Source organism: Athene cunicularia (genome assembly GCF_003259725.1).
Source record: "Athene cunicularia isolate RWA chromosome 7 unlocalized genomic scaffold, athCun1 chr7_part1, whole genome shotgun sequence".
Lineage (NCBI taxonomy): Eukaryota > Metazoa > Chordata > Aves > Strigiformes > Strigidae > Athene > Athene cunicularia.
The window spans coordinates 23,065,946-23,082,670 of NW_020799107.1; the positions used below are offsets into that span (position 1 = coordinate 23,065,946).

Here is a 16,725-nt window from a genome sequence, read left to right on the forward strand (position 1 = left end):
ACACGTTGCAAAGTGGGAATGAACTAAGAACTGGTCTTTTGGACAACTGGATGCCCCTTTGTACCTCCTCATGAGGCAGAAGCACTGTAATCCATCACACAGTGGATTTCTTGCTGTGTGTGAGCTGCTTGTAATAGACTCTAAATCATACTGTTGGTGCCCCATCAGTGTTTTGGCTTTGCAGCATGGCTTGGCCCCATCACTGCAGAGGTATGATGACATTTTGTTAGAGAAGGGTGCAGGGAGTATGGCTGAGGAAAATAAATTGAGGGGCGGGGGGGGAGGAAAAAAATAAAATCTTCTGTAGATTAGTTATGCTACAGTGAATTCTCACACCCCAACTGGCAAAATTAACTGTTAAGTTCTTATTAGGCTACTTTCTGTGATTGTATAGTGTTTAAAAAAATGCCAGAAAAGGCATAAGGGAAATGGGGCTGGTTTGTCTGAGAACAAGGAAGGCTGAACAGTGTAGGGAGCTGGAGGGATAAGATAGCTGTTGAACAGAGAAAAGGGCTGCTGCATGACAGGAAAGGATTGAGCGGCTCTTTCCATTCCCTTGGGAACAGGACAAGCTGTAATGGGCTTAAATTGAGGCAAAGGCTATTTAACTTAGGCTTTGAGAAAGAGCGAGCCATGGTCTCAAGCTAAGAAGAGTTAAATACAGACATCACCTGCATGGAGGGTTAGAGGAACAATATGACCTTGTATGGCTGCTTTTTATGATTTCTTGCTAGGCTAACAGGTATAGAAAAATAAGCACTGACTGCAGCAGCCTAGTACTCATGCTGTGGGGAAAAAGCAAAAAAATACCACAGCTAACTATAGCTGGGCTTTCCTGCATTTCTTTCACAGCAGTGCTCACTTAATGGTATTTGCTTATATACATTTGCCAGTGGGCCTTTTGTTGAAGGAATAAAGCTTTAGCATAAAACACTTGCTACTCATGTGAATTTTGGTGATTTTTTTTTTTTTTTAATTCTGCCTGAGAGTGAAGGACAGCAGGTACTGAGGAAGAGGGAGATTTGATGATAATCCACCATGATATCTTGTCTCCTCTTCCAGACATTGCTAAATAGCCATAAACTGCAATTAATGATGTTTTGCCAGGCTGCCAAATAGATATATGCATTTCCATTACACCAGTGCAATTATTTAATGCAACTTTCTGAATAATGTCTTTAACTCATCACATGAGCGTTCAGGAAGACAAAGCATAATGAATTTTAACAAAAATAATGGAGGAGGCTAAAGCACCTGCCTAAGGTGTTAAAAAAGAAAACAATGTCTCTCTACTCAGAAAAACAGAAACCAAGTCACAGTGACATTTCCAGACTCTAAACCATACAATCTTAATTTCCAAGGGTTGGATTAAAAATAAAATTGTAGCAATCAGTACTGTCCTTACAAGCCTTCACAACATTACTGCACCCACTATATTAGCTATGAAGAAGAAAGGCTGGGACATTTATATAGGCGTTACTCTTCCTTGCTCTTTTTTTTTTTTTTTTTCTGAGAAAAGTAACTTGCTGTGGGATTTGTTGTAACTTGAAGTTTCTGCGAGCTCAAGTGATACCTAACCCCTGCCTCCTGCACCCACCAGGAACAAGGGAACACGGGGAGGGTGCTGTTGGGTAGGTCAGCTGTTGTGCCTGCACTGCACACTGCATGGAGGGGTGTGTGGGGACACCTGTGGCAGCCTGCATTAGCCCTGTGAGATGGGTACTTGTGCACTGTTGCCTGTAGAACCCCAAGGCAGGTATTGCAAAGCTGTCCTGCCAGATAGCACACCTCAATGCCGGACTGTAAACATTTGTTAATTCTGTCTTCTGGGCAGCAGTCCATCGAGAAATAGAGGAAAAAATAAATCTCATAGGGCAGTTCCTAACATAATGAGACCCACAGCTCGCCTGCTGATATAGAAGTCTTAGGCTGATTGGAACACAGAATGTGTAAACACTGAAAGTTTAGGATGAGGATTGCCTGAATCCAAGCATGTGAAACTCTTGAAAAAGTGTCCTCCTCTTTGTACTTAACTAGGATTTTCTATTTTCTACGTCAGTGTTTACTGGTTCTTGGTCGATAGTACCAATCAACTGCGATTTTCAAAGGACACTGAGATTTATCTGCTCATGTTTCCACAGAAGAGGGAAAAAAATAAGCAGTGAGACTGGAAGTGTAAGCCAAAGCAGAATCACTGAGACTGAGCCAGGCCCAGCTTGTCATGCTGAGGATGCGTGTGAAGGCAGTGTGCGAGTGTGATCCCTGTGACAGCCAGAAGTGTGGTTGTTGCGTGAGGGGATGAAGCAGGACACACTTGTGTACGCATGGCAGGCTGGGGAGAGAATATATATGTGAGTGTGCAGGTGTATGTGTGCATGGGTACGTAGAAAGATACAGCACTAAGACTAGGCATGTTTTCGAACCAGAACTAAAACATGTCTCCAGGCTTTTAACCCCTTAGGCATCTGTGCCCTTATGCACCCAGGGTAGGTGCTGCAAACCAGCATTAATCAGTTACATCAGGGATGTGGGTGATGACCAGATGTCCTCTGACAGTGACTTTTAGTCATAGCTGAAATCAATAAATCCAGGTTGTGGGCACTTCAGCGTTTATTAATATCCAGTGAGATCTGTTATCTAAGTTAGCATGTAAATGCCTGAAAATTAGTTTTCCCATAATCAGCACATTTAATGTTCACTTAGCTAGAAGATAAAATAAAAACACAGGAGGCGGCATTTGTCTTCCACACAAAATCATACAAAAAGTCTCTTTTTATTAAATATACATTATTTACAGTTTAAGTCTTTCCTCTGTACAACAGTAACCATAGAAAACAAAAGAAGCTAAGGCTAAATTTTTTCAATCCCCGAACAATGTATAAGGACATGTTACATTGTCTACAAAACTGACTTGGACTGAGGCAACGTCCTGTGGAATTCTCTTTAGAAAACCAGATATTGAAAGGGGAATAATCTAAATTTCCATTTTGCTTTTTACTGTAACTGAGAGACTCTCGCATTACCCTTGGACAGCCCATTAAAAGAAAAAAAAGTCTCTTTTTTTGCTTCGCTACTGAAATGAGCTGTGTTCTGAGAGATTATTTAATATAATTTGAGTAGAACGAAGTAAAATGAATGATGAAGGGCTCATCTGTAGAAAGAGCCAGTTGTTTATTACTCTAAGTATTTCATCTCAGCTAGCTTTCACAGCCTGTGAAGCTGCTCCTTTTGGCTTTTTTTTTTTTTATTATTTTTAGGGTGCCTTCATTTTTCAAGTAGGACACAGTTCACCACATTCCATCCAGGGGTGGACTCCATTAAAATCCCATAAAATCCTTCCAACGTCAGTGGGTAGGTTCCCAAGTTGGTTGGAAACACACCACCCACAGCCAACCCTTCCCCCCCCCCTACACACATTTCCAGAAATTGCTGAAGGTGACTTAAATCATGTCTTGGGCTTAAGCGGAGCTGAAGTTCATCGCCTTATCCCAAGTTTTATCCACAGTTCTGCTAGAAGACACAGACAATTGCAGTGAACACAACTCTTGCTGACAGCAGTAGGGGATGACGAATATAAGGTCCTGACTTTAATTCATATGTGTCAGCCCCAGTTTGCAGGACATCATCACTGCCCTTGCCTAGGGCAATCTGAAGCTAAATTAATTTGTGATATATCTACATTGACCTCAACAGGATTACAGCCACGTCTGAAGCTGGCTGTTTCTTTCATGAAGTGGGTTTCAAAGCAGGTTCAGGAACTACAGTGTTTAGCTTCTATCATCTGCATATAATGGTCTATGTTAAATATTTCATTTGCAAAACTCACAGAGTAGAGATTTTTATGGCTGGGTGACTAAAAAAGCATGTACCTGCTTGCTCTCCTAACATCTATCTGAAATTTCATGGAGTGGGCTTGGGCGTCTGTGTGCTCCTCTGTGTTGTGAATGGGATGTGAGGCTGTGACTGGCTGTATCTAAGCTCTACCTCCGAAGCAATGTTTTATTTCTTAATGATACACATGCTCAGCTTTGGCAGCAATGACAAAACACGTCAGAAAATGGTTTGTTTAAATGGTGCAAGAAGAAACTGTAAAGGGCATGCAAAAATGAGTAAATAATTTCCCATGCAGAAATCGTATCAGATGGACTCTCTTTAGCATTGTGGGATTGAAATCCGTGAAGAGAGTAATGACAAGCATATCAAGAAGCAAATGGTGTTGCAATGTGAACAGCAGTCAGTAGTTTAGAAAAAAGCTGTCACAAGCATCCTAAGTGAGGGAGGGATGGTGAGAGAAGAGTCTCTAAGCAAACACCATTCTTTGGATACCCTGTTGTACCCAACATTTCATTAAATGGTACCATTATTTGAGGGAAATTATCTCCAATTCTTCTTCAGGGTATCAGGGAGAGCTCCAGTGATCTAACTGAAGAGATTCAGATTAGTATCACAGGTGTGAAATCCTCTCCCATGTTTGAAGCACATCTCTGATACTTTACAGATCATCAGGACAATTAAGGCTCTGTTTTGGGAGGCTAACTAGTAATTTATTCCATAGCAAAAATGAATAATGGGAAAAGATCTGAAACCCCCGTATCCACCTGATGGTTACCATGCATGGCTTCCAACAGCATAACCCTTCTGAGAGCTTTTGCCGCCTGTGCTGCCTCATCACAACTGTAATTTGGAGAGTTAATGTCCCCATTCCCCCTTACAGGTCGCCATCTCTAGGTGACTACTTCTCCACAGTGGAGTGCAGTCTCCCTCGTGGCTGAACACCTGGTTGACATTTTGAGAACCATCTTTGGATTTCTGGTTACTGTGACTGCCAGGAGAAAAATCATAATCTTAGTTAGAATTGTAACACAAGTTCCTCTGCCTCCTACAACGAATTTGATTGCCCCACATGTTAAAGAAAAAAGGAGAAAGAAAACAGAGGTGAACTAGATATGGAGTGCCACTGTCAACACAAACTGTTGCCTTAATCCTTCCTTAGCTCGGCTTGTAGACTCAGTACATTACAAACGACAAATAACGAGCTTACAAATTACAACAGTTCACCAGAAAGTGTGCTTTTTTTTTTTTTTTCCCAGTTTTTGTTTTTGTCAGAGTAACTTAGTGCCAAAGATCACAAAAATAAGTACGAATACATAGAAATATCCAAACTCCTATATGCATGACTCAGAATAAACAAACAAAGAAAAAAGCTACTTCGGACCCAAAAGAAGAGTGTGTTTAGAAGTTTCATGTACAAAAGGAGCACAGAAGAGGGGGCCGCTCACACCAAAAGGGGATAGGGAGAACTTTTCATTGGAAAAGGAAGTGTAGCAAAGTGCAGAACCAAAGGGAACAAATCCTTGAAGCTGTGATAGTAACCCCTCAAAACCCCAAAAGGCATGGTGCAAATGTAGTCAACCAAGAGGCCTCACACCATCCTCAAGACTCTGGAGAAGGCCCTTAATTTGGCAGGGATGTAACTGTAACACTTAACTTTTTTGATAAGTAGGCATTAAAATACTTCATGAAAGCTCTGAAATAGCACTTGTCTTAGTCTCACAAGGTCTCAGCTTTTGCTCTTTTACAAAATGTTGCTTTCTGAAAAATAATAAAAACCTAAAACCAACCCCTTTGTGTCTGAAAATCTGGCAGTGCAGAACAATACTTGAAATGTGTCATCTTGAGTGTAAGCTTTGTGTAGGTGACAGCAACAAACAACAATGGCATGAGATGGTGGAGCACAAAAGGTTCAAATTCTCCCTCCTGTTATACTCTTCTTAAGCTGAGGTGAAGGACACACTTCAACTGATTGGCTTACTCTGACAGAAAGAAAGGTTGATTCTGTTCTGAAGATGGAATTTTTTTTTTTTTTTAAGGGATTCATTTCATTGAGAACTTAGGGGTTCTGGATGGGCACTTACTATAATTTGAAAAGTCAACAGATGTCAGACATATCTGCTGGGGGCTAGCAGATATGAGACATGACAGACAGGAGACTTGCATCCTTACTGGAGCTGCAGAGATACTCTAGTTTGTCTCAAATGGCACCAGACACACCGAGCTAGAAAGGCATTTTAGGAGTCTGAGTTAGCTTTAGATTATGAAAGCTGTGTAGATCTGTCTACATGTAAACTGTCAAAGCTCCCACATGAGGCAATTAATAGATCTTGGATCTAGAATAGGTTGGAAGAACTATCCTCTCCCAAGCCCCACAGTTTACTGATCGAATGGCCACTGACTCAAATGGGTGCTTTGACACTCGATGTTCATGTATTTATTTGGCTATAAGTAGACGCCTGCATTTCCTAAGTGGACATGTCTAGTGTAATTTTAGATGCAAGGAGGCACCCTTCCTTGATCTGAGTTGATATCTCAATAAAAAACAAGTCTCTTTTTAAGACCTGTGCAGATGTGTCCACTGGAGCTGCAAGACTAGTGTGAATTTTCTGTATGTGGGCAAATTCTGCTAAAAGTAGCTAACCTGTTGCCAGGAGCCTACCCTGTCTCTACAATCAATGAAGAGAAAGATGCACCTCTAGGAAGTGATTAATTTAATCTTAAGGGATGTCAGAGACATTTGCTCTGTCCTTGTTGACCACAGGACAGGACTGGACAACAACTGTAAAACTAATAGCCTGTAAAACCAAATGTAAAATGAAACAAACCCAAAAGATTCAGATAAAGGCAATCTTCAGGTGCTTCCATGGGTCTAGGACTCAATCTTACGCTCAACAAAATTGGCAGCTGACTTCATTAAGAGAAGATTCATATCCCCTCACCATAGTGAAACTATATGATGTATTGATTGCCTCTCACCCCAAACATGAAATATGTCATCAGCTAAATGCTAATATAGACAAACATCTCATTAAAATAAGGGTTTGGCTTACACTGTAAAAATTGAGCAGTTGCTAAATAGGATGGGTTAAGTCTGGCTAGATCAGGTTAAAATAAAGCAGAGAGAAAGCATCTCATGTTAGCATTTTGGCTGTCAGTTTTAACTTAAATGTCAGGGGACTCTCATGACTGAACACAATCTGATAACAGTACAGACCTAAATGGCTTGTTTTCACAGCTACCTTCACACAGATGAGAATCCTGGTTTAGCCAGTGTAAGTTAAAAGCCCGTCATTTGTTTGGCTTTGTTTTCACTGCAGACATACCCTAAGTGCTGTGCCATGGCAAGAACAAGAAAAAGAAAAAAAAAAAAAAGTGTACATGTTAAAAATTTACTCAAAACATTCAAACTGCCTTGTCTCTAGTAAGTGAATAAGGACAGATGAAATAATTATGCAAATTACATAGATTACTTACTTAGGACCAATGTTTTATTTCCAGAAGAGAAATGGGACTCAATTTTCAAAGGTATTTAAATGTCTTGCAATATTTTAAAACATTTCACAGTGAGGCAGAAGCAGAAATTTAACTGAAATTAGAGTCAAGTGCCCATCTTGTTTAGTCACTTAAGCATTGATCCACATCCTTAGGACACTAAATTTCTTTGAAAGCCCACACTTCACTCAGGTGGCAGCCTATGTCTCACTGAAAGTTAGTGGGATTTCTGACAGACAGGCTTCATTTGTTTTCTGTAGCCAGACATCAGGGTTCTCAGACAGTCCTTCTAGTCATCCAACTCAGACCTTGCACGACTAAATATCTTTATAAGCATAATTATTATAGGCCAAATCATGTCTGGAAATCAGGAATCTGGATTGCCTAAATCCATACATAAGTGTCTTAGAAATGTCATAGCCTAAAAATCATTGCCTAGCAATTATAATTTCCAGAGGTTACATACCATATCACCAGGAGAAAAAAAGAGACTCTGTATCATTCTACCAGTCACTTAACTTTGTTATGAAACTTGTCATGGGAGAAGGAGGAAAACCCAGACAACACCTCCAAACAATTCTTTGACACTCTCAGGTTTTCCATTAGAAAAAATCCTGACATTTTATATATAAAAAAGTACTATCCCCTACATTTATCTACATGTTACCTAGAATGATAGGTAAAAGAAAAAAGAAAAGACCCCCCTATTTAAAGAGCAATTTTAACAAAAATAGACATTGCTTGTAATAGATGGGAAAAAAAGGTCTAATTTGAACTGTGGAAAATAAAAGCATTCTTAAGGCTAAGTAGATTTTTTCAAAATTGCATTTCTTCTATTTAAAAAAAAAAAATATTTCTTTTAACTGATACCAAAGGAAATCAGATTATGCCCTCTCTAAAGAAAGCATTATAACTAAAAAAGGAGAAAAAAAGAAGTATTAGGGTACTTAATATAGCATCTTTTAGGTGTCTTTTAATAAGAATACTGACAGCCTGATTTAGAAAATAGGATTTTAAATGGCAAGTCCATACAAACATGTTCATTTGTCTGGCCCTGTAACATATAAATATTCACATTTCATTACATCCATAGGTATAGATGCACGTGTTTCCGTATACTCATGCATGCATTTATGTATGCAGTTCTTTCTTTTTACAGATGCACACCATCATAGCTAAATTTTAAAGGAGTTTTTACCAGCTTGGGCTATAATAAATGAGGATAAGGAAAAACGGACAAACCAACCATTTAAATTGTCTAGCCAGGCTTGCACACAGCATGCCACTACACCTGCTCTCTGGCCCAGGACATAGCCACTGAGCTGGATCTGAAAAGTTTACTTGCAGCAACACCAATATTGACATTTGGTGATGGGAACTTGATGCTTCTTGAGAAAGGTCAGCAACTTGCAGAACCAGGTCCTAAGATGGCCAAAAGTAATTTAGTCACTTGAGAAATGAGAGGACTCTGCTTCATTACTCAGTCTCTCTTTTCCAGCTACTTCACTGCTGGAGCTGCTTTGTGCTTTATTGTTGCACTTTGTAGTAATCTTATTCCTGGAAACAACAATGTAGGAAAGCAGAAAGATAATTTTTATCTGTTAGTTTGGCTAGAGAAAAATACACACCCGTGAGTCTTCCTCTCCTTCTTATTCCATTTTTCATAAAGCCAATTAAATACATTAGGACTTCAGAGATGTCTCATACAGAGGTCATTTTAGATTAAGATGACTCAAACATGGGCAGAGGAGCCCATGCACTCACTTATTTCTCCCCTCCTGCCATGCCAAACAAAGAAGCTTTATCTGGGGGAAGAAAGGAAGGAGAAAAAAGAATTGCTTTGCCATGATTTCACCGCAAAAGATAAAGTAACATAAAAGGAACACAAGTAATGAATCCGTCATTACATATCTCATCATGCAAAAACAATCTCAAGTAATCATGTTTCATGCAAACAGCCAGCAGGAAGCAAAAGGGCTGTTGTTGACCACAGTCGAGGAAGAACACATCCGGTTATGGGGCCGGCCTCACATACTCCTCTTCACGTGAGAGTGTTACCATTCCAAGATTGCTTTCTCTTCATTGGACGCTACGTCTCATAAAATCTTCCAAAAGAAACGGTGAAGAATCACCACATCCAATCTATCAATTATTCTTTTTTTCTGTCCCCTCCTCCCATTAAAAAATAACCAGCTACATACCTTTGTGATGCAATGCCTAATAGCACCTGTTGCATGTGTAATCTCATCTCTAGTTTGCTGTGGGTTATTACCTCATACTGTGATTTTTTGATTGTAATCTGTGTAAAAAGGATCTCCATGTGGAAACCCCAGGATGACTGCAGAATGGCGTAGGGGGCAAAGAAAGAGATTCACCTGCACAATCAATGGTCTTGCATTAATCCTTTTCAAGAGTACTGCAATAAATAAGATTTTTTTTTTCCCTTAGCTGTTGGATTGATTCAACTCCTGTCAGAAACCTTCAATTCTGACAGCAAATTCTACATGGTCTTCAGAAGCCCTGTGAAGGCAGTATGTCACACAAACACAAGCAGGATGTGAAAAACCTCCCTTGGTGGGACTTCCCCATTTCTTACCCTTAGGATGTCTGTGACTGAATAGAAGTTTTTTCAGCCTCACACTGAAACCATGCAGCACAAGTAAAATAGGCAGGATTCAAGTTTCAGTATTGTTCCCATTCAGGAAAGGACAGAAGATTTTAGAAAAATAGGAGAGAAGATTCATTTGAAGTAGAGTATTTGGAATATTTTTAAACTTGTTTCCTCTTCCTTGTGAAGAGCGTTGATTAAATATTAAACTTTTTAGACGTGACATCAGACCTCTATTTAGTTTCGGAGAAGATATTCCAATTTCTACACATAGGAAATACCAATCAATCTTTCATGCAGTTTTGGGTTACTTTTTCGAGTAGTTGGATTTTTCCTTTTTAGAAGAACTGGCAGAAGGTGTGACTCATGTTTCAGATTAAACTATTTTTGTTTTATCTTGTCTATGTACTTTTTCTTTGCCACAGCGGCAACAATGTTTAACCTCAGCACGATAATCCACCATATGGCATGAACAGGTATATGCTGCATTTCTAACATTTCAGACAAATATAGTGCACCTAAGTCCTAGCAGCTTCCTAAAACCCTTGTAGATTCAAGCTACTATTTTCCATGCTTCAGCTAGAGTTATGCTAGAGTATGTTGGGTCTACATAGCCAGCCTTATGAGATGGATATGAAAGAGATGCATGGGAATGACATTTATTGTTGATACATATACTGTTGGAAAAGTACTGATAAGCCTAAAAGTTACAGTAAAAGGACAGGAGATTGGGGGAAGGAGCTTAATGAGGACAGTTTTATTTTTCCTTACCTCATACCAGCTTATCAACTGGTATAAATTCATGTAACACCATTGAAATCAACAGATATATATCAATTCATATCATTTGAGAATTTGGCCAGTCCTTTACGATGGTTGCAAATGAGCCTGTAAAATAAATCAGGCATTTTGGTCTCATTATTTCCCTCTATCCTGTCCCAGTATCTGTAGAGCTACGTGTTCAGCTACTTTACCTCTACTTTACATAGTCCAGATCTAGTGTAAAAGTGATGAATTAAATGGCTCCAGAGAAAAACACAAATAAATGTAGGGACTTTGAAACATCCAGGAACCCACAGCAGAAACCAGGTGTGCGTGTGGATCTTATGTTGTGTACGGTGGGATAACAGGTCTCTTTTGCTGCAGAAGTAAACTGTGACTGCCAGGTTCTTGTGCAGAGAATGAGGCACTGTGATTGTTGTCAGTGTTTCCTGTGCAGGGCGGTTTTTTCCAAAGGAAAGAGAAGTTAGCAAAAAATGAATGTTTAAAAGAAAAATTACAAAAAGAAAAAAAGGAAGGAAGGAAGGCTAAAGGAGTAAGAAGAAATTTCATTGTCCATCAGATGAAATATTCCCGTTTGCACTCGCTCACTGTGTTCTGCAAGTCAATGTCAGCTTTAAAGGAGCTCTCGAGGTTTTCTGGGTATTCCTTCTCCTTTGTCTGGCTGCTTCGATGTGCTTGTTTGTGCTGATAGAGGAATCTGCTCATGATGGCAATGATGCAAAAGATGATGAATATCACAACTGCTATGACACCTGAAGAGGGGTAAAAAAGGAAGGATAGACAGAGTAATAATCAAAACCAAAACAAACCCCCCACTTACCCCAAAAATACATTACCAATGCACAACAGCTAGTGGATATGATAGATAAGTTCATCTTAGTCTGTACATGGTCATCTGCCTCTATCATACCCTCCCTGGTATTTTTATTTCTATTTTGTCACCTTAAGTAAGATTTAAAGCAGCAATCATTGATGTAATTGACCTAATTTTAGTCAAATTCTGCTTTCACTGGAAGTAAAGTTGGGTCAGTGTATTTGGTTTTAAAAATATAGACCTCTATGCTCATTCAAATTCCTGCTCTGCTGTATTTTCTTCTGTATTATCTCTGGAAACCTTGCATGAGCCTTGTACACTTTGGTTTATAGCTTCTAGATATTATCAAAGGCAGCTCCCTACAAGGCATCCTATAAAATAAACAGAGATGAATTGCCTTCCAGGTTGTTAAAGGAAAATGAAAACCATACATGAAGCTATGAGGACAATTTTCCCCAATATATAAATGTTTCCATATGACCTAGCGAGTTGCACTACACCACCAGCTTTCAAAGAGAGCTCAAGAAATACAGGCTATGTGAACACTGTGTTAAGGCTCTCATCAGAGTAGTGTGTAAAACAACTACTAGTTAGCTGGGTCTTAGAGTCACAGAATCTTATATCACAGAATAACATGGATCAGAGAATGGTTGAGGTTGCAAGGGGCCTCTGGAGATCATCTTGTCCAAATGCCCTGCTCAAGCAGGCAGATAGACTTTGTTTATATTTTAGAAGACGGGTTCTTGATGATTCATAATGCCTTTTCTGGGGTAATAACCAACATCACGTGCTGCCACTATTGGCTTCATCCATAATGCGGGTGCCTGTCCAGATAGCTTGGTACAGGTGTGTGCTAATAACTACAGCAAATACTAGAACTGCATTAGATTACAAAAACCTTTAAGTGGAATTTGAGGCCCAGATTTAAAGTATCTGAGATTTCTGTCTTGACAGAATTATTTTTCAATTATAACCTTAAAAAATGAAGTTACCTCCAATCACAGCTGAATCGCTTCTGACTGCATTGGTGAGAGGCTCTCTTTCATCTGTCTTCCCAAAAGGATCTGCAGTTGGTTAAACAAAACAGGACTTATTTTCTGTATCAATTACATTAATTTTCTCTGTGGCTTAGCCAGAAGCATCCTCTTACCCTCACGAATTTTGATCTCTTTTCAAAAGATGTGATTTGGTGGATTGGAGAATCAAACCAGAAAGTGCTCTGAAAAATAAAGTGAGCTTGCAGGACAATTTTCTTCTACATCTTCAGCAGCAAAGTCTGTTGAGGGTATGTTTAAAAGGAAACAGAAAGCCTCATACTAACATCTGGAGGTGTCTCAGTTCATTGCTAGGAGAACCAGAGAAACATTTGAACTAAATAGCCCACTGGGTGCTTTTCTCAGAATTAAAAAAAAAAAATATATTATTTTAATACCTAAGAAACAACATGAGAAAGTAGCAAAAGGAAATGGAGGCTAGACAGATGTAGACCTGACCTACATTTGTAGATGCAGATATACAAGCCACATACAATCGCATAAAGAGAAACAGCCTCTGCTTGGGACAGCTTCTTGGAAGGGGCGTTTTTCTCCCCATTGCAGAAATGCAGTGGTCAAATTGGAATCAAAACAGAGAGGCGCCAGAAATGAATTCCCATATTAAAGGCTTGTTGATGTTGGAGCTCTCTTGCACCCTATCTATAAAATGACTACTGTCAAAATACTGGGCCAAACAGACTACATGCTGGCAGTTTCAAATTCAGATCCAAACCTGGGAGGTCAAGTCCTCCCTGAAGTCAGTGGAGTTATGGCATATATACCATAAATTTATACCTACTTTAGTCCTGTATGTTTCTGAAAATGCTGCACTTTGTACTGCTAGCTGAATCCATCTTTTCTGCACCTTCACTTTTTTTTCCCTTTCAGCTTACCTTCGACAAGATTCCTATCTGTGTTTCTCTCCTTTAGAAGCCTCCAGGCTATCATACAGAGGATGTACATGGGAGTTACGGATGACTGTCTCTGCTATATATTACACTGCTTTGCCAAACCGATCTTTCCGATGCAAGAGGTGGAAGCCTGACTGAGAAATTCGTGTTGCAAGGTTTATTGTAATTCAATAGCCTTACCTTAGTAGCTGACTCAGCAACATTTTCCTCTCATTGCCCAAGAAGATATTTTTTTTATTGAAACAAGAAATAATTTCATATTTGAAATCCCATATTTGAAATAATGTCATATTTGGGTATCAATTTGGAATGATGGTGGCTTTGGGCTGTGTAGATTCTTAAAGGGGCACTTTTTCCTTATTCTCTATGTCACGAAAGATGTGCAGACGGCATCAGACTCAGAGGCTTTCATGTTTTAAAAGACAAACCCTACTGCTAGTTTTAGGGGTGGAAGGATTTCTCATCAAACACATCCATACTGAAAAGTCAGGGTTCCCCATATCTGCAGTTTATTGACTGAGCTACAGGCACAAAAAGGACTTCTGGGGCCAACTGAACAACTCCAGTACACCCATTATTAACATGAATGGTGATTGCCAGTGACAGATTTGGGCACTCTCGTTGAGACCTATTTAAAAGAGGCCCCTTGCTTGGATATTGGGTGCCTATAGTGATGTTGCCGAGGAACAAATAGTCATGGCAATTCTTCACCTTGTTTACTACATACTAGTGGGACTGAAATGGGGATAAAAATTGTTGTTTTACACAATAATACAGATAGCATCATGGAAAAGGTTAGGTGGAAAGGAAAATCTGAGGGTTATTTAGTCTAACCTCAAGCCTTTGAGCCTAAGCTCAAAGTAAGGCCAATTTCAAAGTTAGATCAAGGTTGCTCATAATTTTGTACATCATGGGTAGGTTCATCTCCTTTATTTTTCAGTATCTCAGAGTTAGTTATATAAATCAAAACTAGTAAATTTAGGCTCTTTTTATTTTGTCAAACAGAGAAAAATCACCTACTTTATACACTAAGACGGCTGTCAAATATGGACAGTGTGATTTGCCTATTTCCTTCCACAAACTAGAGGAGGGGAGTAATCATTATTTTAGACTCAAGATGATTTAACTTTCAGATACTGGACGTTTAGTGAGATACATTCTACCTCAGCCCTCAGATGGTGCTAGTGAAATCAGTTACAATAAAAATTCACATCTGTTGAACATGAGTCCTCCTGTATCAGAGAAAAATCTCCAGCAGGTATCTGTTGCATGGTATTAGTCAAATAGAGTCATGAAAGACTATTAACTATGTATGAAAAAAGCATGAAATTGAATTTCTATCTTAAAAATTATATAAGACATCATTCATGCCTAAAAGATTATGTTGAATCTGACACTAAATGCTATTAAAAGCTGCACTATTTTTCAGTGACTGTTACCAGAATTTAAGCACTGAAAGGAAACCAGAACAAATGTTGGAGATCAGTTTCAGAATGGAGGCCAACAGACATAGGCCTGAAGAATTATGTTTTGCCTGAGAAATAAAATCAGGATACAAGGAAAGGAGGGTTTTTTACAGCAGAGCAGATGGCATGTGACAGCAGAACCATCCCCAGTGGGAACACAATAAACTCTGAAGCCAAGGAAAAGCAATACTATGTCTCATATGAGACCTTAACAGGACATCCTCCTCTTTTTAGATAAAACTGATGACACTACAGTGAGAATCACTGAGGCTGGAAGCATTGCTGACGTTGGAAGACCCCTCTGGAAATCATCTAGTCCAAATCCCTACTCAAATCAGGGTCTCTTACAGCAAGTTTCTCAGGACTGTATCTATTTGGGTGACCTCCTGCCACCTTTGCTAGGTTTCCTGACCATTGTGATGGATCATTCGTGATCTTGGAGAGGTGATCCTTGAATCAGCTCTTCTTCTCATGAGGGCTGTATCCTGTGGGATCCTTCCAAGCACATCCATGACCAGGTCAAAGGTTGTTCTCCTGAAGTCTGGGGTTGCAGACATACTTTCTGCTTCTTTTCCTTCCTCTCAGGATCCTGAACTCCACTATCTCATAGTTGCTACAGTTAAGATGTCCTACCACATCCCTGGCCCATTCCTCTTTGTTTAGAAATACCAGGTCCAGCACAACTAGCACTGTGAGACGGGGACTTGCACTGTTTAAGCTGCCTTTCAGAAGTAAATTTTTTCTTTGTAGTTTCTGATTTATGAGAGTCTTTGGCATTTTTTACTTTAAATGCATGAACACCTGCTCTTCAGCTGCAGTAGACAGACAGTTCAAAACTCCACCATCACAGAGCTGAATCTGCTCTGGCATATACATTTTTTTAATATTAAAAAAAAAAAAAAAGCATAATAAAAGTCCATTATCTCTATGCCACCACTGCAGAGTTCAGAATACCAAAACCTCTACATATGCCTCAGCAAGGAGAAGAAGGTGATTTGCAGATTTTTGTTAAATATCAAAGCACTGTAAGTCACCTTTCATTTTGTTTCCTAATCAGAAAGAATGTGTATGGATAACTGAGCTGTGAGTGAATGAATTTTATTCCATATCTGTCTGCCAGGAAACGTCATTGAAGACAAGTATTCCTCTCTGAAGGAAAGAGCTTCAATTGTTTTCAAGCTATAAATATAGAAAGCTTTTTTCACACATTTAAAGAGTGATTTCCTAGAGGGCTTTTCTGTTGTATCTGTACATTAGAAAATTGACACAGACATGTACAGTCAGCTTTGAAGTTCTATTTTTTGTCTCAGACACTCAATAATGAGAAATCTGGAACTGATGAATTGAGATATAAGCAGTAAATTTGAAAGTTAATCCTTAACTCTGTCTTCTTTTTATTTCTTAAAATGTGTCCTTTCCATGTATAAATGTAATTCTCAAGTACAGCTATACAAAGTATAATTTGCTACAAATTGGATTTTTTTTTAACAAGAATCTACCGCCCAGTGCTCTTACTATAACATATAAAGACATTAAGTCTTCGGAACTAACTTGTTCTAAAGATCTTATTCAGGCTTTAATCAAATCCAGTATTAATAGCAAGACAGTAGTGTAAGTTAATTCATCATATTGAGAAGAATTCATATTTAAAAGCAAAGACAGGGACGAACTTTTGCAATAATTCTGCATTTCTGATGTAACCATGTTTAAACTTGACAATAGAGTGCAACTGATTGTAAATTTTAAGTATTTAAGTCCGAAGATGCCACACTGCTATGTGTAC

The 16,725-nt window shown here is 39.1% G+C and overlaps 1 protein-coding gene across 1 annotated transcript in view; it reads right to left on the minus strand.

Annotated features, from left to right (window-relative positions):
• Positions 1-10,180: 10,180 nt before the first annotated feature.
• Positions 10,181-16,725, minus strand: part of CNTNAP5 (contactin associated protein like 5) — a 218,841-nt gene continuing 212,296 nt past the window's right edge. Inside the window, exons 23-24 of the mRNA XM_026852489.1 lie at positions 12,524-12,595; positions 10,181-11,469 (exon numbers count right to left, since the gene is read on the minus strand). Of these exons, the coding sequence (XP_026708290.1) occupies positions 11,273-11,469; positions 12,524-12,595 (269 nt within the window). The 3' untranslated portion in view covers positions 10,181-11,272. The remainder of the gene's footprint in view (positions 11,470-12,523; positions 12,596-16,725) is intronic.